The sequence below is a fragment of the Strongylocentrotus purpuratus genome, unplaced genomic scaffold, assembly GCF_000002235.5.
Source record: "Strongylocentrotus purpuratus isolate Spur 01 unplaced genomic scaffold, Spur_5.0 spur5_scaffold_6, whole genome shotgun sequence".
Taxonomy (NCBI): domain Eukaryota; kingdom Metazoa; phylum Echinodermata; class Echinoidea; order Camarodonta; family Strongylocentrotidae; genus Strongylocentrotus; species Strongylocentrotus purpuratus.
Genome location: NW_022145612.1, coordinates 34036460 through 34064268, shown reverse-complemented (window position 1 = coordinate 34064268; position 27809 = coordinate 34036460). Strand labels below are relative to the sequence as shown.

General features: G+C 38.0%; 1 protein-coding gene across 2 annotated transcripts in view; it reads right to left on the bottom strand.

Moving 5' to 3' along the window:
• LOC585499 (alkyldihydroxyacetonephosphate synthase, peroxisomal) overlaps positions 1-16625 on the bottom strand; it is a 39969-nt gene extending 23344 nt beyond the window's left edge. Inside the window, exons 1-5 of one of the 2 annotated variants that reach the window (XM_030973554.1) lie at positions 16197-16625; positions 5653-5745; positions 4269-4356; positions 3550-3670; positions 1929-2003 (exon numbers count right to left, since the gene is read on the bottom strand). In XM_030973554.1, the coding sequence (XP_030829414.1) occupies positions 1929-2003; positions 3550-3670; positions 4269-4356; positions 5653-5745; positions 16197-16384 (565 nt within the window). In that variant the 5' untranslated portion in view covers positions 16385-16625. The remainder of the gene's footprint in view (positions 1-1928; positions 2004-3549; positions 3671-4268; positions 4357-5652; positions 5746-16196) is intronic. The other variant, XM_030973553.1, reaches the window with a different exon arrangement.
• Positions 16626-27809: the final 11184 nt, after the last annotated feature.

The window sequence follows — 27809 nt, the reverse complement described above, 5'->3', positions numbered from 1 at the left end:
ACAAATATTTTAATATTAAAAAAAAAAAAAATATGCCGACAATTTTTAAGTTTGGGGCTATCAAATACTTTTAAAAAAATGCATAGCTGGGATTAGTTTGTCATTCAGAGTTATTGTAGACCGTGTTCGTAGATATTTAGTGTTTTTCATGACTTTGAAATTAATGACATTAGTCTAAGAGAAGAGGTATAAAATGCGAGCCGCCACTTTGGATTATAATGTAATTATAAGCACGCATTTTGTTTTCCATTGTCATTATAATCCAAGATGGCGGCTCGCGCATGTTTTGCCTCTTCTCTTAGACTAATATTATTAATTTCAAAGTCATGAAAAGGCACTTCATATAAACAAACATGGTCTACAAAAACTCCAACTGACTAAATGATCCCAGCTTTGCATGTTTATTTAGTATTTGGTAGCCTAAAACTTGACAATTTTTTTTTTTTTATATATATTTTTTTTAAATTTTGTATTTCCCCCTTCCGATCCGATTAAAGCCCCAACTTACAGGGTTAATTTATAGTGTACTGATATAAACTAATGACAATGAATAATGAATAAGTAAAAGGTAACGGTTAACAAATTATTTAAAAGAATTCATATTTTCATCAATTTTGGAAACGGCTCCTGGTCCTGGAAAACGGCTCCTGGTTCTCTAAAAAATTTAAGGACCGGGAGCCGCTTTTTCAGATATTTGGCTCCAGGTCTGCTTTGTCTTAATAAAAGGCTTGTATACGCAACAAGTGCAGGGCAGCTTCTTGGGGAATCGCTAGGATTGGCAGAATCCGAAAGTATCTCGACAATCCTTCTACCGAAAAACTCATCCATGCATTCGTCTCATCTCACCTTGATTATTGTAATAGCCTTCTAGCCGGTCTACCTCTATCCCACATTGCACCCCTTCAACGCATCCAGAATACTGCCGCTAGACTAGTCACACGTACCAAGAAATCTGAACACATTACCCCAATCATCCAGTCTCTTCACTGGCTACCGATACAGGAATGCATTGTCTTCAAAATCCTCCTCCTTGTCTACAAAGCTATCCACAACCAAGCCCCCTCATACCTACAGAACCTCATCTCACTCCGATCCTCATTAGCCTCCTCTGCATCTCGACGTTTACACTCCCATGCTACTGCCCACCTTCAACTGCTACCTGGACCTCGCACCAAGACACGCTACGGAGACCGCTCATTCACAGTTATTGCCCCCAAGTTATGGAATAATCTCCCCATTTATATACGAGAAGCCCCTACATTAGAATCATTTAAGTCTCTCCTGAAAACCCACCTTTTTCCATAATTGTGATTACCCTCCCCTCCCCAAGTTATTTATTCTAAGAGTAATTAATACCACCTTGCAGTTTAATGATATTGTAATTTCTATTTCATAATGTTGTATTTAAGATGCATAATGATTATATTGAATATTATAATTTGTATTTAAGTTGTATTTGAATATTTCACATGGTTTATGATACTTCTGATTCCATATCTGGTTTATTTATAATTTCAATTAATTTTGAGTTAGAAACACCAGTATTAAGCGCCTAATAAATGTTATGTATTATTATTATTTCTTATTAACAATATTGTTTTTAAAACTAAAGATGACAGACAAATTTTTGTATAAGTCCAAACAGAAACCCGGCCATACAGGTAGTGTTGTTCTAGTTTCCGAGTGGTGAGTCAACACACCTTGTAAGACTGAGCTGGAAAGATGGTGCATAAATCGACAGTTTAAAAAAAATATAAAGTATAAGACGCACCCCCGACTTTTTTTCTTATACACTGAGATTCACAGTACTCCCAGTGTATTTGTACACATCATTGCTCAAGGAATGGAACTTGATGCAGACATGTATGTTCTATCATTAATGTTTTTTACTTGTAAAATGTATACTTTGGTATTATATTACCACTTACCTGGCCATATGACAATATCTGGAATTCTTTCAAAGATACCTTCCCTTAGTGTGAACAAATCATGAAGTGTGTGACCTGCAGAAAATCAAATATCATGGGAGGTGAAATAATTTCTGAATAAAGGATGATAGCGTCTTCTAAATGATATCATGGTTAAAGTCAATTAAGAAAGAGCTATTCTACACTGGTTTCCCTTTTATATTTCTCCCATACATTACAAAATGAGTTTTTTTTTACAATTTATAATCAAATTATGAATACTATGTCAAGACTATTGATTTTTCCCCCTCTCATTTCATGAAATGTTCCATACGATTTCACAGGTGTATTACTGTAACTAGAGAAAAGTGACTTTGTGTAAGTACATTATTCTATCAACCATGGACTCTGCCCAGGACTCTGCCCAGAGCAGAGCAGGGCAGATACACTACACTGATCTCAACAATGAACCACAAGGCTTTATACATGTATGACAAGTCTAATCCATAATACAAACAATTTGTTTACACAAGTCTTTGGTCTTTAAACAATTTGCTTTACATGATACTGTCATTAAAAAACTCTCAAAGTGATTACATGGACACATAATGTCTCAATTGTCTCAATTGTACAAGTCTCTGTATTTCATATTGTATACTGAAGTGAGAAAATGCTTAACAAAGCATATAAAGACTGGCATTTCTAGCTCTCCTATACTTTCTACTTTACTCAATCTATACATTGGGCCTCAAAGCCAAAGAACAGAACTACAATGCAAATATGTCCACAATTTTGACCTTCTAGTGCAAGATATAGCTTTAAAGAGTAAATATCTTGAAAGTCACTTTGCTCCATCCAACCATCATTAATCAATTGGTAATACCTTATCTTCAATTGAATATATTCTAGGCCTATTACACTCGAAATACAGTTTGTCTCTAAGCAGAGGGGTGAAGTAAGAAAAGGGGTTTGGTTTAGGCCTGAGTCATTACAGGATTTTTTCAAACCCGGGTTTGACTTGAAAATTTCGGGTGAGGACCAGGTTCCCGAATGGAATTTTCCCCACACCAAAAATTGTGTGCATCGGCGGGATTTAAGATTAAAATGCTGAACTAACTAATCTATGTGATCAATGGAAAAGACAGTAACTGCTTTCAAATCAATTCAAAAATCAATTCTGTGGGATACATAATTTTTCAAAAGAAAATAAAGTTAAGTAGATGGACAGCTACAATTTTTTTTTTTTCGTTTCTACTATGAGGAATGCAGGAAAGAGTCGGGCTTCACGGTACAGAGGGTGTTCAGAAACGAAAGTCAAAATACGACTCTATAAAGACTGCAAGTTACAAGAGTACCAAACACCCTATCTTGCGAGGTCCCCTCCCATTCGCCCTGTGCTAAAAATCTTCAAAAAGTTTTGTTTTCCCTTAAGAAATTGTTCTATTGTACGTTCACCCTAAATTTAATTATTGCAAATATGTTTAAATACAACTCCTGCATAAAACAAACCTATTCTTTCATCAATGACTAAGAAATGAAAGTTTATGAAATTTTCTGTACAGAGCAAATTGGAGATGAGCTTGCAAGATAGTTCATTTTTTTCTAAAGATAGGTATAAGACACAATGAATGGTATAGCTTACCATGAGCCCTGAAGAGTCTATCATGTGGATCTAGTGTGAGTGAGATACCACTTCTCTTAATGTCTTCTAGGAATCCATCATTTATAATTGGTTTAGGGATCTTATCTGCTTGGATATCAGGCTAAGGTAATCATAATATAAACAAAATATACCATATTTGTTAGAATTGCTGAAATAAAAAGTACAGCATTATCATCATTATTAATCGTAAAGCACTTTACATAAATAAAGATTATTAAAATGATTATGAGATTATCAATTCTTTCAACCCTATTGAAGCCTATAATAATCACTATACAGTGTGAGTCAAGAGTTTACACCTAGAAAATTGCTAATTATTTTTAAAATGAACAGTAAATTATTATTCATCTTATGAAGTTTTATCCCAAATCATTTAGTATCATTTTTATGTGGTATGTGGTTACGCTTGAATGAACAGGAGACATTGTTTGCGAGAGTGCAAAAATCAACTTAATGAAATTAACCATAACAATTTACTCATTCTTGTAAATGCCCATTTTTTACAAGAACCCTTTATGAAGGATAACATCATCTCTGTAATTTACTCAGTGTTAAAAAAAGAATTTATGTTGCAAAACATCTTTACAATCACTACATTGTATTCAATAAAAGTACAGAGTAAATATTGCACAACTTTATAGATTTTCTTTTCAAACAACTCCTTTTGATGAAAAAGATGCTATTCCTCAGATATTTACCTGTGCTTCACGGTTTGCGTGTAGGTTAACTCCTTCAATGGTTTCCAGCCATGTATTGAAATATGGTAATGGTCCTCTAAGCTGGTACCTTTGTGAAACAGACATAACAATGGAACACATTTGTATATATGCAGTCCACCCTGATATTAAGTTGGTTTTAACAGAAGCAGAAACAGACCAGTGAAACTTTGAACAACCAATTAAAAATAGGAAAATGAATTGTTGATGGTGCAATCAATCAAACACAAATTGAACACTTTGTGACATGTCTTGCGAGCTCCCCTCCCATTTTCCCTGTACTAAAAAAACTTTAAATACCTATATTGTTCATCACCTTTAAACATCATTATTGCAAATTTGTTTTTATACAACCCCTGTATGAAACACATATATTCCATCATCAATAACTAAGAAAATGGAAATTCTGTACAGAGCGAATGGGAGAGAAGCTCATTAGATATGTCAAAGTGTTGCCAAATGTGTTTCACTGAAGACAAGTTTTAAAAAATAATACATTTCCATTTTCTGATATTGCTCAAACTTTCACCAAATTGTTTTTCTCAACTTTCTGCTTTTATTCATTTTTTAAATTAAAATTAATAAGTTAATATCAGGGTGAACTTCCCATTGAAAATATAAAAATTAGTTCATAAATTCAGGGTAACAGCAATCTCTACAAAATTTCAAGATGCAATTTGTGGTGTTTTAACAGATAGAATTTTCATTTTGTTTAACATTTTAAAGTCTACATAATACATGTACTATAAATCTACACATAGCGGTAGGTCCAGAGTTACACTGTTACAGGAATGAAAGATCCTGACCAAGGCTCAAAATACACGGGGGCGGTGGGCGATTCGCCCCGTGAGCTTCATAATCGCCTCCGTCAGATTGCTCACGGGGGCGATTGCAAAATTAAAAAGTAAAGTTGTAAGAGGGAAATAATGCCGATAATGATGAAATAGCAAATAGTTTAGGAGTATCATTGGTACCACCAATTCAATGGAAATGTGTATTAAAAAAGAGCCACCGTCAGTACTAAAAGAGCCCCCGTGAGAAGGCTCACGGGGGCTCTTTTTTGTTAAGAACCCCTGTGGGCAAAAAATTAATTTGAGCCCTGATCCTGACTAATTTTATATCAAAGCTCTGTCAGAGACAGGGTATATTTTGTAACTGTACAATGCATTATTTCTGCCTTTTCACTAGATATACGAATCAGCATTTTGTTAAACATTACATTCAGAAAATCCTGCCATTCAGCTAGTTGACTGCTGATATGGGATTTCTACTGTGGACTGAAGTGCTAAATTGATGGACGATATTTGCTACAATATATGAAAGGAATGCATCATTGGAATAATACATTAGAATTAGAGTAACAAACCTGTCCCCCTCAAAAGATACAAGTTCCTTGACAGGATCCAAAACAAACTTGCAGTCTCTGAATCCCCATCCATTCCACTTGAGCAGGTCTTGCCTGGAATGGAAAAATGTACACATTTGACCAATCATACATGTATCTCCTTTGCATTATTCTTTAGATAAGTTTGTGTGCAGGAATGGTTCTAGAAGAATAATTGCATATTGGAGGGGGGCTTTGGGGTTCTGGCATCTTTTCTCTGTGTGCCTCACAATTTTATTTATTTACATTTTTTTTTAAATATATACCAGATATATCTTTTTATTTTTGGGGGGAGTCAGAGGGGGTTGAAGGTACGGCTTAATTGCAGAATAACGTACCATATTGTTAGTCTTCATATATTAGCCGTAAATACAGATTGTGATTGTATTGTTTGCGATGACGGTGATACAGGTATTGAAGATTGTTTAATGCAAGTATTCGTATTCATTTGGTGGATGAAAAGTTGAATTTTATGCTGTTTTGTGCATCAGTGCTGCGCCGAACTTGGTGTGTTCGTCGCTAATTTGAGACGTACTTAGATGGCTTTCCTGATGATATTTCATGCAAATTTGCAAAATTTGTGTTATATTGATAAGCACTGATTCTTGTCCTTCCCTTTGACTTGTTTCTTGTCTGTTATGGTCATTTAGTAGATGAATTACTCGAATTCTCAACACTATTTCAGTAACTCAAAAAGTCCAGCCCATGTATAGTCCCACATAGTGCTGTAACGCCGAACCCAACGGAAGTTTGCCGAACATGGCACTTCCGAACCGAACCGAACCGAACCGAACGCAAAGGCCTGGTTCAGATGTTCGGCAGAAAAATGTAAACGTTTTTGCAAGCTAATAAACTTGTCATTTTGTACCTAATTTTCATGTCATGATTGCTCATTTTATATTTACTTTTTTCCCATTTTCCACCTTTGAGATTTATGCCTATCCAGTGGTGGGCGCAACTTCACTGGCGCCATTTAAATCCCAAATCCTGACCACGCTACTTCGCGATCGCAAACCATAAACAAGAATACATGTGCGTGATCAAAACAGTTCAGCTCAAACCCATTAAAAAAAAAAAAAATTAATTAATTGTAACCATATCGGACAAATTTTACAATATAAATAATGAAATAAATATATATTATAGTATGGTATTTATTTATTCAGGAAAAAGAGGGATTTTATATTTTTCCTATTGAAAATAAAAACTTATAAAAAACAGTTATTGACGAGCCTCTATTCAAGATGGCAGCTTTCATGACTCTTAACATTAGACAACAACCGTCTCGGAAAATCTTTAAAAAATATCATTAATTGACAAATTGAAAACATGATTCTTTAAAAATTGAAAATAAAACATGATTCAAGACGGAAATATGAATGTAAGGAGTATTTTTCTTCACAAATAATTACGTTTAGAGCAGTTTTTTAATGTGAAATTCGTGCTGGTCGGAAGCAGTGTGCAGAAGTCCTCCGTGCTGTTCGGGCCCGGCCCGCCCAGTGCCGACCGCCATGGCTATAACGCTGCTTGCTATTATTCTACCGGACCCCGAACCGAACCAAGTTCGGGTGAAAAATTGCTGAACTCTGCCGAACCGAACCGAACATAGCGTCTGACTTACAGCACTAGTCCCACACATGTATTTGTATGTACCTTGCGTGCACTGTAGTAGCTCTTTAGGCTTTACACCGCTTAGTCTGCTGTCAAAGACCCTAATAGATATTTTAATCAAAAAATAGTTTTGTGCTTTCTTAATCAACAAGTGATGTCTCGTTCTAAAAATACAAAAGGAAAAAGTATTTTTTTGCTTATAATCAGTGGAATGTCTTGTGTTAAAAATACAAAAGAAAAAATAGTTTTGTGCTTAGACTAGACTAGTATTGGTCGATGGTCGTTGGTCGTTTGCTTCTTTTTTAAATATTTATCAGTATCTTCGTTGATAGTTTTGTGCTTAGACTAGACTAGTATTGGTCGATGGTCTTTGGTCGTTGGTCGTTTGCTTCTTTTTTAAATATTTATCAGTATCTTCGTCGATGGTCGTTGGTTTCTCTCTTAATATTTTTCAGTATTTGGTCGATGGTCATTGGTCATATTGGTTTCTATTTCTAATATTTGTCAGACTGTTGGTTCTGTGTCCCTGTAAAACCGTGATAGGGTATTCTGCAATTGTTCCGAAGGTACTATGTCCCATTTACTGCCAACATCAAATTCTGTAGAACTTTGCAGGAATTATGAATATGTCATGTTGATGTAGACTATGTCCTATCTGTGAAATTTAAATGTAAGCAGTGTCCTATTATTCAAAATACCGTATTTGCCGGCGATAAGGCCGCAGCGCCGCATAGGCTGCACCCCAACTTTGACATTTCAAAGAGGAAAAAAACAAAAAACAGACAAAGAAAAATAATCATAATTTTCTCGTAATACACTATTTTTTTTTCTTCAAACTGATACCAAAGTCATCAATATTCTTATAATTTACCAGAAGATTAGCTAAAAAAGTGATCGCAGGCAGATTTGGTGTCCGATATAAACCCCTACCACAATGTACGGTGTAATGCGAAATTGCATGAAATGGAAAACAAACACGAACTTAGATCAAGATCTATCGGCAGATGTTGTTTTAGGAAGTTTATTTTCGTCTTCATGTCAACAATGCAAGATAAAATTGTCGGTAAGATGTGTGGAAATGTCCTGTACCATAGTGGTATAGTTATTGTACCGTTCGTAGTCCCATATATGCAAATTTGTGCTGTTTTGACTCACATTTTTTTTTCTTACTCTTTCGCCGCAAAGGCCGCACCCCGACTTTTTGATAGTTTCTCTTCCAAAAATACTGCGACCTTTATGCCGGCAAATACGGTATGCAAGGAAACCTTCTAGACTTCACTGTCAGACACTTTTTTTTCTTTGCTAATAACATACATAAAATGAGCTGTAAAGGTACATGAGCATTTATCTACATCAATAACCCACTTCTTGTAATACCGTTTTTGCCGGCGTAAAGGCCGCACTATTTTTGGAAGAGAAAATATCAAAAAGTCGGGGTGCTGCCTTTACGGCGAAAGAGTAAAAAAAAAAAAAAAAAAGTAAGTCAAAACCAGCACGAATTTGCACATATGGGACTACGAACGGTACAATAACTATACCACTATGGTACAGGACATTTCCACACATCTTACCGACAATTTTATCTTGCATTGTTGACATGAAGACGAAAATAAACTTCCAAAAACAACATCTGCTGATAGATCTTGATTTTTTTTTTTTTTTTTTTTTTTTTTTTTTTAATGTCAAAATCGGGGGTGCGACCTATGCGGCGCTGCGGCCTTATCGCCGGCAAATACGGTACTGAAAGTGGGATAAAAACAATGTTTTATGGCATTTTCCCCAAAAGATTAGTCCATTTGTAACAATTGGCAATTCACACATAGTCTAGCTGCAGTATCCTGGCTGTGTATTAATAGAAGCTGTGCTATTGATTCTCAACACCAGTGTACAAAACTCAACTGATTTCACTCAAAATCGGTACTTTAGTGACAATTGATGACACCTAGATCTAAGTCTAAATAGCAGTAAAATACAAATTTTTCAATTACCGATGTTAGAAAGAATAATTTAAAAATTCAAATTGTAAGTCTATCTAGATTCTAGGCATCTACTGTCAAACTTGCCGATCAGCCATGTCGGCATTATTGTGTGCATTTGTGTATTATAAGTAGACCTATATTGACTATTCATGTGTGCAAATGCTGCCTATTAACACGTAGTGCGGTGCTAGAGGTCAATATGCATTAGCATTGACTCTATTACTATCTTACTCACACATAGCTGCATTACTATCCTGGCTGTGTATTAAAAGCTGCGCTATTGATTCTCAACATTTCAAACACCACTGTACAAAACTCAACTGATTTCACTAAAAATCGGTACTTTAGTGACAATTGATGATACCTAAATAGCAGTAAAATACAATTTTTTTAACTCACCGATGTTAGAAAGAATAATTTAAACATTCAAATTGTAAGTCTACTGTCAAACTTGCCGATCAGCCGCATCGGCATGATCAATTACATTTGAGTGTTATGAGTGTATTGACTATTCATGTATTCATATGCTGCCTATTAACACGCAGTGCGGTGCTAGAGTACAATACGCATTAGGCCTAAAAAAAAAAATTGATGACTTGGCGTAACGGGTCACTGAAAATTAGGGTAGGTAGGGCGATTTTTTTTTGATTTTTTTTTTTTTGATTTTTTTTTTTTTTTTTTTTTTGTTGCTTATATTTGCATACATGAAATTAGCCATTCATACACATACATACATACAGTGGCGTAGATAGGTCCTCAGACCTTGGGGATGATCTGATGAGAGGGGTAGACCACAATATGTTCAAATAACTCCACGCACACACACACACATATATGGACACACACACTGTGTGAGCAAAGTGAGCAAGAAATTGTTGAAATCTTGATCACCTTGGGACCTGGGGGATGCATACATACACCTGCCCCCCCCCCCCCCCCTGCATACATACATGTACATGTACATACACCCTCATGCACATAAAATGCAAACATACGAACGCATTAATAGGTTTCCATCAGACCCCAGCCTGAGATATCTCAGACACTGTCTTCAACAGGATAAACAGGTGAATATGTAGGTTTAGAAGGGGCTGTTCACAAATATTAGTATTTTCACGATGTATTGACTAGCATTTTTATAACTTGTCTAGAGGTTAACATGTTAACATGTTAACATGTATCCAAAATCTTGAAGAATGAGGGTTGAAAAGAGTAGCCAATTACAACTTGTGAAAATATTTACAATTGTGAATGGCTCTGTAATAACAAACAGTTAAAAAATGTCTCCAGTATTTCAGAATCCTTTATCAAAAAAAAAAAAAAATCAAAAAATCAACAAAAAAAAAAAAAAAATCAAAAAAAACAAAAAAAACAAAAAAAAAATTTAAAAATTAAAAAAAAAAAAAAAAAGCGTAGGGTCGGCGATAAAAATAGGGTCGGGCGGGTTACGCCAAGTCATCAATTTTTTTTTTTTAGGCCTTAGCATTGACTCTCTATGCTTTGCTCGAGTGATCTTACTTAGTTAGACTGAAAGCTTCTGTCTCTGAGTCTGATATCGACGGTTGTTCCGCTGATATTGCATCCGGCTCCTCTGACCGCCTCTATACATGTATATGGGAAATGTCAAAAATGTCAGTTTTATCAAAGAAATGACTCATATCAGACGGTCATTTCTGTCTATGAGTATGACTCTCTATGCTTTAATTGCTGGAGTGTATGCTAGCAGCTATGTGGAAGTGTCGTGGTCGAGTGGTTTAAGGCGCTTGACTTGGAGATGCGAAGGTCAAGGGTTCCAATCCCGACACGGCACTATATCCTTTGGCAAGATATTAACCTGCACTTGCTACTCTCCACCCAGGTGTTAAATGGGTACCCGGTAGGATGCGACTGTCATTGTTGGTCAAACAGTTTTTGAGCGTCATGTAACGCCTGGCTGGAATGCTCCCCGGGGAGTGGAGATTGTTAAGCACTGAATCCAATGACCGGGGTAATAGTATATTTGTAAAGCGCTTAGAGACATTTGTATTAAGCGCTATATAAAAATTAAATATTTGTATTATTTATTATTTATTAGATCTAGGCCTAGTCTAGATCTAGATCTATGTGTGTATGAAACTCACTCCAGCAAAGCATAGAGAGTCATAGACCGAATTTTCAGTCTCTTTCGTTCGTTAGCCTCTTATTGAGGTAGGGTCGGCTCTCTCTTTAGTGACGGAAGCCGACTATACAGTCATTTTCAAACACCAAGGCCATTTATGCATTTTATGGCCATATTGTTATGCCCCGAAAATCCCCCCAAATTTCATTTTACCTCGTGCATGTTAGGCCTAGGCTATAATAAATCGGTTCCACCTACCAACTTGACTGAAATAATCCGTTTAATGGTCCCTTTTTAGAAAATTATGGGTCAAAATAGAAATCTATGTTGAAAATCTTGCAAGACGTATTTTAAACTCTCGCTGCGCATGACATCATCTAAACACAAAAACACAAACACCTATACACAAATATACACACCACACAATATTGCATAGACTGCACACAATAGGACCGATTGGGCTGATCGGCAAATTTGACACTAGACCTAGACACTAGGCCTAGGCCTATCAGATAGATCTAGACTTAGTAGGGAGGCCAATGCCCAGGCATAAGGCTTCTACGCCTACGATTTGTGCGCTCGTCGTCCAAGTCAGAAAATTACAAGAAGAAAAAAAAAGGGAAAAAAAAGAAAACAAATATCTATGGAATAAAATCTATAACAAATACACAATTGTACACTCCACAACATACCTATAATCACGGATCTGTCATGGTCTTTCAACATTTGTTGACGATCTTGCAGATTCAAGTGTCGAGCTCGTACAGTAAGTCATATATGAAAAAAAAATTAAAAAGATATTTCAGTAAAAAAATGTCTACGTGAGCAGTCATACTCCAATTGAGAAGTTAGGATGGAAAGATATGATTGGATGATGTGATTGTGAGTGCGTGATAAATGGTTAGTTGTCGCGTACAGCTTAGAGAGAGAGAGAGAGAAAGAGAGAGAGAGAGAGAAAGAGAGAACGAGAGATCCAGGTACTACGTATATGTAGTACGTACGTATGTGCGATATGCATGTATATGTGGTAGTATCATGTGTAGCGCAATGAGTGTGAGCTGCTGCATGGATTATGGAGGTCGTTCTTGTTGATTGTACAGTAGATCTCCGACTGAAATCATAATGAATATTCATGAGGAAATCAAGTTATTGGAATATCAATCAAAGGTAAATTAAATATTAATGAATTAGATCTAGTTCTCTCTTCTTTTTTTACTCGTAGATGTAGTAGTCGTACTAGACTGAAAGCTTAAGTCTCTATATTGTCGGTTGTTCCACTGAGACTACGTCTGGCTCCACTAGACCTCCAGATATAGAGACTGAACGATCGCCTATGCCATCGAACGTTGAAGATACACTCTACGGGTATACGATAAGACGATACTGCCCTGACGCTAAGTTAAATCCTTTTTTTGTAAGAATCGCATGCACTTACATATACAATTGGCATTTAGAATTAAATCACACATGATAAATACTGGTAAAGACCAGTATTGGAAACGCCCCAATTTCAAAAAAATGAAATGGAAGCTCTCATTACCAATCATGTGAAAGAATATGTTTTGACTAATACATGATGATAAAAAATTTGCCGGGAAACCGCCTACTAATTTGTAAATTTGTTTCTCTCATGGTCTGTGAGAGATATAGGGTAGTCCCATATACATCTTTCTGTGTATAGTGCTTGTAACTTTACGAAGAATGGGCCAAATTTCTTATCATTTTGATGATTCCAGAACCTTGCAGATGCTAGATGCTAGATGATCAACCTTTTCTGATTGATTCCACGTTTCTTTCACAATGCAATCGCATGACCATAACTGGTCTTTACCTTTAAGAAAATATGTACTGTACCTTGGACCTCTGCATATGAAATCTTTATCAAAAAAGTGTTATTATCTCTTCCACTTGACTGTCTTCAGACGTCAGCCATCTTGAATCAAAGTAATGAATATTCATGACAAAGTTTTTTAGTCTCCACCCCATTGACCTCATTCATAGACGTGTGCTTACGTGCACGTACATGTACATCACGCATCGGAAATGCATGGTGGATAGCTAGCCGAGGCGAGGTCAACCATCCTCATTATCGTATTTGAATATTCATTAGCCACCATTTTGATTTCTGTCGGTCAGAATGCTGGACGTGGGTCATCGAGAAGCAGCCAAAAGCTCGGTAAGTCCTTTTATTTCTTTTATATTTCTATTTCATGGGAAAGGGGGGTAAAAAGGGAACTTTTAGGGACTGACAATTGCCTAGAAAATTACTGCAATTGAAGATAAATGATGTACTTCTCCTCAAGTTTGTCATGTTTGTTGGAGGGGCCTAACGGCTAAAATCTAGCCGTGATATCTTCAACATACGATGGCAAAGGCGATCGTTCAGTCTCTATATCCGGAGGTCTAGTGGAGCCAGACGTAGTCTCAGTGGAACAACCGACGATATAGAGACTGAAGAGTTTTGGTCTTAATTACCGCCTTAATTTCAAAATCGGATCTGAAAATAACAGAATAAGAGCAATTTTCTTACCAGACCGATACAGCTCAGCTCCCTTTTCACGTGTACCGTGTGAATTCACGATGTCTACACAATGGTGATGACCTCTGACTGGCACTTCCGTAATTGTGGGTAAATTGTGCTGCTTCCGTATAATGCGCTGTATGAGTGTTATTCAGCGCATTATACGGAAGCAGCACATTTACGAAGTGCGAGTCAGAGGTCATAACCATTGTGTAGACATCGTGAATTCACACGGTACACGTGAAAAGGAAGCTGAGCTGTATCGGTCTAGTAAGAAAATTGCTCTTATTTTGTTATTTTCAGATCCGATTTTGAGATTAAGGTGGTAATTAAGACCAAAACTAAGACAAAATTTATCAAAGCCACTGTCCAATATTGGTCGGGTGCGCGAAAGTGTGATTTTGGACCACTTTTGAGTTTTGTTTACATGCCTCTCCGTGCAGGGGTATGGGAGCAAGTTAAGGCTCTCTCGAATAATATTAAAAAAACATTTCGAGAGAGCCCTTAAGGCTAGTACGGCCAGGCGTAGAAGGAAAGGCATATAAAAGAGCTGGATATCTCCTATTTTATGGAAACTCTGGAGTCGGCAGATGGGTGAGTTGTCTTAGTGAAAGAAAATCCTTTCGTTTAATGTTTGTTTTATTATTGTAGTGATTCAGCCTGAGCCAATACGGCTCTGGCGGGTATATGCGCGCAAGTCCCGCATTTGGCGACACCCGCGGTAGTTTTCCTGGCCATATCCCATACTGGGTAGGTTAGATTGAACCTGAGACTGCACGCGACAAACACTGTTGATTGCCCGTCTCTTCTGTCTCTTCTGTCTACTACTACTAGCGACGGTGGAGCTCCACTCAACGAGCAACACTTCAAGTGCTTCTTGAGACAGACTTCAAGTAGGGTGTCTGAACGATTTTTCAATTTTCAATTTGGGATCATTTTTCACCATTTTTGTTTGATATTTGAATAAAAAGTGTAATCAGAATAATACATTTCAAATTTGAAGCTTCACCGATGTTTCAATCAAAAGATACAGCCCCTCCAAAATGCTGGTATATTCATATCATTTTGGTCAAAATCGACGAAAAAGACGTCCACGCAGAGTGATGTTGTTTTGCTAAATTTAGCCAAACAGCTGTATCGCGCGATATGCAAGCGTATGCATATCGTACGCATGCTGCTAAGCCAATGCGCGACTTGCAAGCTTGAGCTACGCTGTCTCCGCAACACGTGCCATTGACTAGTATGGTTAGCGTTCGTCGCACAAAAAACCCGGAAGTGAATGCACGTTATAGTCAATGGCAATATCGCGGAGATGTCTCCGCGATATTGCCATTGACTATAACGTGTATTCACTTCCGGGGTTTATGGTGGGAACGGCCATCCATACTTTCATTCACTATAAGCGCACATGTTACGCGATGTAACCATGGTTTGGACTGAGCGGAGCTCACGCCTCCCTAATTAGCTGATTCCAAAAATGTGGGAAGGGTATTTTTAAACTGTTGGGGCGAGTGATCTCTTGGGGCTAGCGAAAAAATAAGTGCATACATATTTTCCTTACGTCTAGCCGGACATAAGCCCGGGGGGCGCAGCTCAGGAAAGTGGCAAATTTTGGAGCTAGGATGCAAACAACATTTAAATCGCTGTTTTGACCAAGATATTTTTAGAATTTCGGGGGTGCGCCCCTTTGGGGAATATGGAGAAAAACCTGCTCTTTCATATGACACCTCATTTATTGAGTTTTACCTTCAGGATCACAGGCCCCAAAGGTTTGAATTTCAATTTTTTTCATAAAATCATTGACCAATTTTCATGGTCGCGCAATGCACGTAGACTGCATAGGGATGCGTGCAATCTCTATGGGAAGTATTTTAGCACACAACATCGGGTGCGCGATCAGACACCCTACTTCAAGCAGTATAGTATACAGCCTATGGTAGGATAAATCCTTATTATAGTCGTTTATGTAATTGTAGTTAAGATTTAGGCCCAGTAAGTTAATATTCCGCTCCATCACTACATTATAAACAAATTCGTAATTAAAAAGTTAGATTTGGGCATTGGCCTCCCTAGACTTCTAAGTTCTAGATCTAACTTACAATTTGAATTTTTGAATTATTCTTTTTAACATCAGTAAGTTGGAAAAAAATGTATTTTACTGCTATTTAGGTGTCATCAATTGTCACTAAAGTACCGATTTTGAGTAAAATCAGTTGAGTTTTGTACAGTGGTGTTTGAAATGTTGAGAATCAAAAGCACAGCTTTTACTACACAGCCAGGGTAGACGCTCCTAATCCTATGTGTGTATGAAACTTACCTTCTTTTAGGAATACGAGGTCCGCGTCCGTTCACTCCAGATTCCTTCCCCATATTATCAGACAGCTCACTGCAGTTTTTCTTCTCTAGTTTATTTACCTGACTATGTATACACGTTCCATCTTTATTTTGGTCTGGCGGAGTGGACAAATGCCCTAAAATGTTATCTATTCGACGATTCGATGCCATGTTGCCTTTATATGTAACGTAGAACACAGTTCGTGGGACTTACATAGAATCTAGACTATGTTTGCCAGGCCGGCTATACCACCCGAGGCCGAGTTTGTTAATACCCAACAAACATGCGAGTACTCTTTATCAGGATATAGCGTGCGAGCGAAGAGTTTTAATACAGAGAGTGCCGACTCGCTGAAACAAGGCGGCACGCAGACACAACGTAGTACTAGTATTAAAGTAGCAAGAGTAGTAGTAACCGCCGAGATTGCTAGACAAGTGCTCCTTTTCCTGTGTAAGAAGCATGGGCGTCAATCCTTTCGTATATTGTTCAGGGGGGATGATCTATTCATTCATCCCCCTGAACAATAGGTATTACGTAAGGATTGACGCCCATGGTAAGAAGTGCCCATTCCCCTTCAAAGAAGTGCCCCTTTCCAACTCTGATATATGTACCTTTTATTTTGAAACGTACCCCTTTTATTTTCTGATAAATCCCTCGTCATGCCCCTATTTTCTTTTAATAAAAGCCCTATAGCTTCCAGCTAGCTTTTATTAAATGCTCCTTGTCACCGTCACTGAACCTGTCATAAACTGACAGATCACTATTGATGATGATTAAAATATGATGGGTGTCCCTATATACTGTTGTTTCTTTATAATAAGTGCCCCTTTTCCATTCTCATGAGTGTCCCTTTTAACTTCTAATTATGCTCTATTTTACTATTTGACACGCGCCTATACATTTTACTTTCTAATAATAATCACTTCTGATAAGTGCCCCTTTTATTTTGATACATATACCTGGGCAGGGGCGGATCTATAGCCAGCGGCAGGGAAGGGGGCCCAATTCGTGAGAAAATATTTAGCGGCAAAACAGCCAGCAGATAATTCACTCAGTTGGGGGGGGGGGGGGGGGGGGAGGTGAGCGCTATTTTTTTTTTATTTGCTCCTGAAAATTTGAAAATCGCGCCGGCCGATAATTTGTTCAATATTAATAACGTTTTATTTACCCAGGGTAGCCACTTCAGTTATGAAACTGCTCTTCCAGCGGGCCCTGCATAACATAATATGGTATTACTACCCTTCTCCAATCTAATATGCTGAGCGCCTAGCTAGATGGCAGAAGGTTCCATTCTCATAAGTCTTTGGTATGGCTCGGCCGGGGTTCGAACCCGTGACCTCCCGTTCATGAGTCACCATGCCTGGTTCAGTGGGGGGGGGGGGGGGGGTGGGGGGGGGGGGGGGGGTAGTGAGCACTAATTTTTTTTTGCCCTCAAAAATTTGAAAAATCGCACCCCCCCCCCCCCCCCCCTCTTGAGCGCCAGGGGAGGGGGCCATCTCCAAAAAAAGGTAAAATTAACGTTTTTTTACACATTTTTTCTGGGCCTGGGCCCCTATTTCCTTTAATTCTAATATTCCTTAATTTCTTCTTCTTTTTCTTTGTCTTTATGCAAGGTTTCCTTATCTTTACGAGTTTAATAATATACAGTGAAACCTGTCCACAGCGACCGCCCAAGGGAAACACATAAAGTGGTCTTTGTAGAGACAGGTGGTCTTTGTAGACAAGTAGCATGTTTCAATGAGAAACCATTTTCAAGGGAAACAAAAAATGTGGTCCTTGAAGACAGGTGGTCTTTGTAGACAGGTGGTCACTAAAGCAGGTTTGACTTAATCCATGTCTTCAAATTTCACACTTATAGCGATTCTCAAGAATCTTGTTTTCCCTACATTTTGAGCCCTATAGCTTCTTTCTCTCCACAATATTCCGCGCAAAGCGGGGGTTTTACGGAAGCACCTTCCATTGAAATGTCTTTTTTATCTAAGGTCTTTGGTGCGAGCTTCCCTAGATGACCTTTTACCCGTACCGTAGAAATACGGAGTCGAACCATTTGTTGACGAACTTTTCAATCAAAGCGTTTGTTATTAATAATATAAGCGCCATCTCCGATGTAATCACGAAGATAAAGAGGCATGGCTGTCTCGGCATTATACATTTTATATGTAATTTCCCCAAAAAATCTGTGCCCCAAATGTCCTTGTGTAAGTTGTGTGTCTCCCCTCAGAGGCGGGGGGGGGGGGCAGAGTGCGTCACCCCCCCCCATTTTTTAAAGTAGCCCCAGAGTGCCCTTTTTAATTATGCACCTTTATACTCGGATAAGTGCCCATGAGCTACCTTTTTTTAAGTCCCCCTATTTTCATTTCTGATAAGTGCCCCTTTATTTAGTTCTGATAGCTAAAGTGACCCTGCATGTTACTTGAACAAGTAGGCCTACTTTGATCATTTGCCTATTTTGTAAAGCATGCATGAGTTATAACTTATTTAGAACATTGCTACTAGGATTTCTATAATCTAAATCTTCGGATGTATTATGGTACATTATGTTATTTACTTTATGCATTTATGTGTCATGTACTCGTGTTATTACAATTCAGAAGAAAAAAAGAGGTTTTCTGCTGTAGCTGCCTATACTATTATAATGATTTCCTTCTGTTTCGCTAAACTGCATATTGTAAATTAATTTATTGATTTACATGTTAAAGGGCAGGTCCACTCTAAAAAGGAAAATCCGACAAACCAATCAAAAAAAGTTTGAGCAAAATCCGATAACTAATTAGAAAGTTATGAGTTTTTAATGACATGAAAAACTTTAGGCATTTAATCTCGGTCAGATGAGCAAATTTTGACACCTCATTATTTTGTGACAAAGGCAGGTCACTTTCTTTTTTCCTTATTTAGGAATTTGCCATTTCCCAACAACCGCATAAAATCTCGGGAAATCATGTCATTTCAGCAGCATTTGTAAATCACCGGTATCGAATTAGAAATAAACCACGTTTGAATTATATGTATACACTGTTGGTCATATTAAATGGTGGAATAATTATTTTAACCCCAATTTATTGAATGATTTTGACAATGATTTATTCCTATATAGATCTAAATAATAGTATACATTCTCAGATTTTATTGAATGACAATTCGGGAGTGTTTGTTTTGCGTGACTGCTAAAGCATGTGTGTGCTACAATGCTAATCAACTAGGGGACATACGTCCTCAGGTCATAAATGGCAGTAATGGGGATTAATACCTCATAAAAGGGCACTAATATAGCACATCGACACGGTTTTGATCCTGGCATATCAATTCCTTTCATAGCAAAAGCGCTCCTCACAATTTCTGTAAATTTGGCAGTTTAACGCTACGCGTACCGCCTTGACCGGACTGTGCGGTATCTGTGCAGTTCTGTGTGTAGAGAGGTCGGGCTGTATTCATTATTTCTTGGGGGTGCATAAATTGCTCTAATTATACGTACGCGTGTAATGCGCAGGTTTATTGTGACGGCACTAAACCCATCCCACTCATTGTTCCCCTATTTTCATAATGGTACTGACCCAATGAAATGTAGTGCAGTGCGCTCGTACGCGCTGCGCTGCGTGTGTACATGTACTGTACTTATGCATGTTCAGTTATATGTGTATGCATAGCATTACGTACATGCATACAGGACTAGCTGGCACAAAACCCTGGGTCGGGCTTCTAAAATGGGACATGAAGCATGATTTGACATGAAAATTGACGGAGCTAAAAATGAATCAATCAAAATGAAATTTATATGTATGAAAAGCTTACGTATCATATGTCATTGTCTGTGATTGAGGATTTACAAATTTGACGCAAAACGCGTTGCTGCAAAGTTAAAGATTGGTTTATTGAAAGGCAATCGAGCACAGTGCGACCGATCTATTGACATTGTGTATGAGAGAGTAATTTTTTTAAATGGATTGTAAAGTTCAACGTCAAAGTGACGGAGGTTTTTTTTCAAGTAAGGGCATGGTTTTACATGGAATGTAAAGGAAATGTTTCCTTCTTCTCATATCTCGATTGAGGATATTATTCTCAATTTCGATTTTTAATGGTAAAGAAAAGTGTAAAAAGATGTCGAGAATTTTACCATATGTCATGTAATATAAAATGCGCGCGGGTCGGTTGATCTCCCAAAAGGAGCGCGAAGGAATTGATATGGGGCTCACAGTAACGAGGCCATTGCTTAGCCAATAAATCATGACTGTACGTAGCGGGCGCTAGGGTACGTCGACGCCCCCACAAAAACAAAAAAAACAAAGAAAATGCAATAATTTTTCAATAATTCATTGCATTTTGCCCCGACCCCCAACATAAACAAATCTTCTACGTGGGCATGCCTTGAACCATAATGCATGGTCCTACAGAGGAATTTTTCCTGTTGGGTACTGGGGAGGGGGATGCAATGAATTATTGAAAAATTATTGCATTTTCTTCTTTTTTTCTTTTTTTTGTGGGGGCGTCGACGTACCCTAGCGCCCGCTGCGTACAGTCATGATTCATTGGCTAAGCAATGGCCTCGTTACTGTGAGCCCCCGGAATCAAAACCGTGTCGATGTGCTATATTATATATCTTGTATCTTGTATTAGTGCCCTTTTATGAGGCATTAATCCCCATTACTGTCAGTTATGACTTAAGGATGTAGGTCCCCTAGTTGATTAGCATAATAGCACACACATGCTTTAGCAGTTACGCAAAACAAACACTCCCCAATTATCATTTAATAAAATCTGAGAATGTATACTATTATCTAGATCTATTAGGAATAAATCATTGTCAAAATCATTCAATAAATTGGGGTAAAAATAATTATTCCACCGTTAGGCCAAAAAAAAAATCATTTGGTTGTCCTCATTCGTTTTTTTTTTATATATATTTTTTTAATTCTATTTTTTTATTTTTTTTAAATCATTTTTTTAGGGGAGCAATCTAAACTGCCAAACAGGGGCGGCGATTTCTTTTCAAGACCGGGGGGACGAAATGCGAGGAACGAGGGAAGAGTGACGTAATGAGCAAAAACGTTTTTTTTTTTTGGGGGGGGGGGGGAGAAAAAAATCTGCATCATCACTGCTCTTACATGTTACATGCAGGCCCCGCGGAACGTTTTTCAAGGGGGAGTGGGGGAGGGGGGGCTAAAGTATTTGCGATCAGATAGAGCAAAGCAAGTGGGGCGTAAATTGGCGTGGGGTCCAGGGGCGGAGCCCCATGAAGCTCAGAGTTTTTAGGCATTTAATAAGGGTCAGATGAGAATATTTTGATACCTTATTTGTGACACTTGCATGCAGGTCACTAATCGGAGTGGGGTCCAGAGGGCGAAGCCCCCAGAAACTCAGCGGTTGTAGGCATTAAATTACGATCAGATGAGCATCTAGGGGCCGCCTTAGGGCCCTTGGTGGGGTCTAGGGGCAGAGCCCCATGAAGCTCAGAGTTTTTAGGCATTTGAATATGGTCAGATGAGCATCCAGTGGCCCACCGAGGGCCCTGGTGGGGTCCAGGGGGCGGAGCCCCCGGAAGCTCAGGTGTTTTAGGCATTTAATTGTGGTCAGCTGAGCAACCAGGGGCCCGCCTTAGGGCCCTTGGTGGGGTATAGGGGCAGCAACATTTGTAAATTAGTCACTGGTATCGAATTAGAAAATGAGTTTTATCGGGAGGGGGGGGGGGGGACTGCCCCAAGCCCGAGTGAGTGAGCATAATTAATGAGAGGGGTGAAGGTGACGAAAGTGATTACCCCCTCATAGGTTTTGAAGTTTTGTTGTATTACAGAATTATATTCTTTAGCAAAACTATAGTATGAAAACAAACAATGTACTGTTTTCGTACTTCACTTTTCTACAATATTTACTTGTACATTTTGAAGGATATTATGCGAGGGAGAAAAGCTCCCGAGCAAGAAGATTTTCGCATTTTTATTTGTCTAAACGCTGCACTTTTAGGCCCTCCAAAGCCTAATAGTGTGTTACAGTCTTTATAGTCAGTATTTGCTGTGCATTATTTTTTGGCACTTTTTCAAATTTTCTGGGGGGGGGGGGGACGATCCCCCCCCCCGTCCCCCCGGGATCGCCGCCCCTGCTGCCAAACATACCATTTTATGCATTTGCAAGGATTAAAATGCGTCCCGTTGCCAGTTTTGTCTTTTCAGTACGGAATTAGGTATTTATTAAACTTGCCATTTTTATTTTTCTATGTCAAAATGCCGATCATTCAAATCAGGTTCTGAGCATTCTTAAACTCATTTTAAAGCCCATCTGTACTAGTTTACAGGAGGGATTAGACCACTCTGCAAGGTCACTGGACAGGTGGTTATCTCGTCAAATCAGCTCTCAGTTAATATAAGATAAAGATCGGATCATGGGGGACCAATGGTCACCGATTAGGCATTGTTTGCTACATAGAGGGCGCAAGTAGCTATAACTAGTACAATGGAGATTTAAAAGGTGCTGTATTTCAAAGCCCAAAATACTTTCTGTGTTGGTCTTGATATTCATTGTACATGAAACGCCTCATCAACAGTGCTGACCAACCGACAACACGAGGCCATGGCTGGACTCAACGGTCGTCCGATCAAGTTACAGGCAGTGAACCTGGAGCAAGGCGGCATCAAGCCATCTACCGAGAAAACCAGAGTCTTCATTCTGATGAGGAGAAAAGCAGCCCCGTAAAGTCCTACGCCGAATCTGTTTCTGGGAGATCTTTGGATTTCAGTGCAGTCAAACAGAGGTCACGACTGAAACCAGCCTTCAGACCATCCAAGGTGGACATGAAAGACTGGGCGAAATATCTTCAATTTGTAAGAAGGGTATTGAATTAAGTGAAAGTTTGACAAAATCTAGTGATGATCCGAAAATTATAGTTGACGGTCGAAAATATAAGTTCCCTTGTGGGAACTGTGATAAGCCAGTCAAATGTAATCAACACGGCCTTCTGTGTTCTTATTGTAAAAAATGGTTTCACACTAATTGTCAAGCTATCAGTTTTTCAGAGTACCGCAGGTTATATTATGAATGCCCTGATGAGAAGTGGAATTGTTTAACATGTTGTCTGCCATCTTTTTGTGACTCATTATTTAACGACGATTGTTTAGAGAAAGAAAGCCAAAACGAGGATAGACTAAAAGAAAACTATTTTAAGATAACGCGCGTTACACCTGAAAAGCAAGCGATAGCAAGAGTAATTCAGCCAAACCTCAGAGATGAAAACACTTCTCTTTATCAAGAATTTGAAGAAAAGTTTAAAGTTAAAGGTCTTCATTTTTTACACCTTAATGTGAGGTCTATTCTAAACAAGATATCGGAACTTAGAATTCTTTTTAAAAGAAAAAGGCTGTCTATTATTGCTTTCACTGAAACATGGTTAAACAATTCCATAAATGATGAAGAAATTGAAATAGACGGATATAAAATCATACGCCATGATCGATCCTCTGGCTCTGGAGGTGGTGTATGTTTCTATATCAGAAATGATATTGCATTTAATATTATGGATGCTATAAGTACTGGAGATACGGAATCCCTGTGGATAAATTTGCTTATACCAAGATCAAAACCAATTGTTGTTGGTGTTCTGTATCGACCTCCGAAAAACAATTTGTTTATCGAGAAATTGTCCAATATTCTTGATACATTAAAGAAGGATGACGAAATAATTCTTTTAGGAGACATGAATATTTGTCTTCTTCGCAAATCGCCACTGGCTAAAAAATATATTGACTTGTTGAGTCTTCATGGGTTTAGTCAACTCATTAAAGAGGCAACACGCGTTACACCTACATGTTCTTCTCTATTGGATCATGTTGGTTGTACCAAAGAAAATAAAATAAGTCAAAGTGGTGTCATTGATCTAGGTATTAGCGACCATTATTTTACTTTCTGTACACGGAAAAATGTTAGACTGGCTATAGGTCATCACAGGACTAATGATATCAGATCCATGAAAAAATATACAGAAGAGTCTTTCAATCTTCAACTATCTGTTGTTGATTGGTCACGAATAACTGACTGTACAGATGTAAATGAGGCATGGTCAATATTTCAACATGTTTTTATCTCAAATTTGAATATGATAGCGCCACTGAAACGGATAAGAATAAAACAAAGATCAGAAACTTGGGTGACTAAAGATATTCTTTCCCTAATTCAAGAGAGAAATATAGTATACAAAAAATGGAGGAAAAGAGCAAAAGATGAGAAGCTCTATAAAAGATACAGAGTATTAAGAAATATGGTCCAAAGAGAGGTGAAAAAGGCTAAACTCGATTACTTACAAAACAAGATAGAAGAAAATAAACAAGATTCGAAAAAACTTTGGCAGAATCTAAAAAGCTTAGGATTGAAAAATAAGAAGCGAAAAGAACAAGAATCTGTCATTAAAATTGATGGGGAATTATGTCATGATAAGATGGCCATCGCTGATGAATTCAATTCTCATTTCACAAATGTGGCTGCCAAATTAGTAGACAAACTCCCCCCTTCCAAAGACTTTTTCAGCGCAGACAATGATTGTATTCGTGACTTTTACGAAAGAAAAGGTGTACGTGAAAACAGCTTCGAGTTATTACCAATCAGTGAACAATTTGTTTTCAAAGAGTTACGTAAGTTGAATGTATCAAAAAGTACTGGGTTAGACTTGATTCCAGCTAAATTTCTAAAAGATGGTGCGAAGGTTTTATTTAAGCCTCTAAGTTACTTAATGAACCTATCTATCTTGACGAGTACTTTTCCAGAAGATATGAAAATAGCAAAAGTGACTCCACTTTATAAAAAGAAAGATAAAACTGATGTTAGCAACTATAGACCTATTAGTGTTTTAAGCGTAGCATCAAAGATTCTAGAAAAATCGGTCTGTGTTCAAATTGAAAGATACTTCAAAGAAAATGATATAATTTATGAATTTCAATCTGGTTTTCGACATGATTATTCGACTGAAACATGTCTAATTCATTTGACTGATTATTTGAGGAGAGAAACTTCCCAAGGACGCTTTGTTGGTATGGTGCTCCTTGATCTGCAAAAAGCTTTTGATACAGTTAATCATTGCGTCTTATTGAAGAAGTTACAACTAATGGGTTTTGATAAGGCAAGTTTAGATTGGTTCAGATCTTACTTATCTAATCGGCACCAAGTAGTGGCCATTCATGATATTCGTTCCAAACTAATGCCTATAACATGCGGTGTTCCTCAGGGAAGTATTTTAGGCCCAATTCTATTTTCAAGTTATATAAATGATATGTGTATTTGTATAAAAGACTTCAAACTATTATTGTACGCAGATGACAGCGTACTACTCTATTCAAATCCTGATCCTAAATATATTGAGGAAAAGCTCAGTGAACAGCTGTCTACGTGTGTCGATTGGATGACTGATAATAAGCTTTCTTTACACTTGGGAAAAACAGAAAGCATTTTATTTTGTTCTAAAAGTAGTTCTAAAAAGTCATTTGAATTCAAAGTGACACACAATAATCAAGCAATCAAGAGAAAAGAGTCTGTGAAGTATTTAGGCATTGAGTTGGCTAGCGCAATTTCATTTTCATCTTTAGTAGAATCAGTTGTAAAAAAAGCAAATTCTCGTCTGAAATTTTTGTACAGATATCAAAGTTGTATGGATTTAAAAGCAAGACGTACACTCTGTTTTGCTCTTATTCAATGTTTATTTGACTATGCTAACCCTGCATGGTACAGTAACATAAACAAGTCAGATCAAAAGAAGTTGAAGATTATACAGAACAAAATGGTGAGATTTATCAACTGTTCTGGTCCAAGAACTCATGTTGGCTATAGCGAACTTTCTAAAGCTGGTTTTCTTGAAGTCGACCAAAGATCAAAACAACTCGCATTGCATCACGTGCATAAAATATATCATACTAGGGCGAATCATTATATTCGATCCAACTTCGATCTTGTTACTGACGTACATGATTATAATACAAGAAATAGACGATTCAACTTTAACTTACCAGAAAGAGTAGGTAGTATTGGAAATTCGTTTTATTACAATGCCATAAAACATTGGAATTCCCTTCCCAATGGTGTAAAAGAAATAGGAAACTATGATCATTTTAAGAGGAAATTAAAGGAATACCTAATACTTGACAGTCAGAGAAGAGAAGTGAATGACATGTTATATGATTGAAATTGTTATTCTTCTGTCGGTTCATACTTTTTCATGTTGTATATACTTATGTTTTCGTACGTTATAGAAATTCTACAAATTCATCATTATTTTCCTCTTCTTCCTTCTCCTCTTTTTCTTCTTCTCCTTCTTCTTTTTCTTCTTGTACTTAATATCATTTCTATCATCAGTTTAATGTTGTTATTATTATCTTTAATAAGTAGTTCTTTTAATTTTCTTATCTGTCTGTAAATATTACTATTTTAATTTATTAATTGTATACATGTCTGTAAGGGACCCCACTGGAAATAAGCTCTCGAGCTTTCGTGGGTTATCCTGTTCAAGCTGACTTATTTTTGATCTGTTATTATTGTATATTGTTGTATATTGGAAGCTTGTCGAATAAAAATCAATCATCAATCACAAGTCTTTTACCATATTAAAGTGTTTTATAGACTTTGTTTGTTTAAATGCTTGACAATCCCAATGAATTTTTTTTTTATGGAAAAAAAAATATTAAAAAAAAAATACTCCAGAAAAGCAATCGAGGACAACCAAACAAAAATTTGTTTTTGGCCTTCAACAGTGTATATATATATATTTTTTTTTGGGGGGGGGGGGCACTGACGTACTGATGGGGGGGGGGGCTTAATTGGGGGACGGGGGCTTGGGTGACAGATCTACACCTTGTTGGCGGGAAAATCACAACTGATCTCCCTTACCTTTCTTCTTTCTCTTTTTTTTTCTTTCCCTTTCTCTATAGCTCCTCTTTTCCCCTTCCCTAATTCTTTCTCTCTGATTTAGGCTTGCTGGGACTTTTGACCCCCCCCCCCCCTCCGATCCACGCGTTGTTGGCGGGATTAATCGCAACTGTTCTCCCCTTCTTTTCACCCTTTTCTTGTCTTCGATGAGTCCTCTTTTGTGTTCCCTTTTAGCTCTCCTCTTTCCCTTTCCCTCCCTCCCCCCCCCCCTTTGGGGGTGGGGGTGGGGGGGGGGGGCAGAGGCAAGGACCTTTTGGCCCCCCCCCCCCCCGAACTACAAACTTGTTGGTGGGAAATTGCAACTGCACTAATTGATCCCCCTTCTTTTCTTCTTCCTCTTTTTTTCCTTCCCTTTATCTCCTCTTTTCCTTTTTTCTTTCTCTTTCCTTCTTTCTCTCTTATTTTGTGATGGGGGGGGGGGGGGGAGATAACAGCTGGGAGGCATGCAATAAGGCCCTTTCGCCCCCCCCCCCCGGCCCCCCGATCTCCTTTTTTTGTTTTCCTTTTTCTTTTCTTCTTCCTCTTCTTTCTTTCCTTATCTCTCCTCTTTCCCTTTCCCTTCTCTCTCTCTCTCTCTCTCTCTCTCTCTCTCTCTCTCTTTGTTTGCGGGAAACCGCTCGCCGCCACCCCCAGGCGCGTAGCAACGGGGGGGGGGGGGGAGGGGGCACGTGCCCCCTAAAATTTCCAAGATCGGTTGAACTTCTG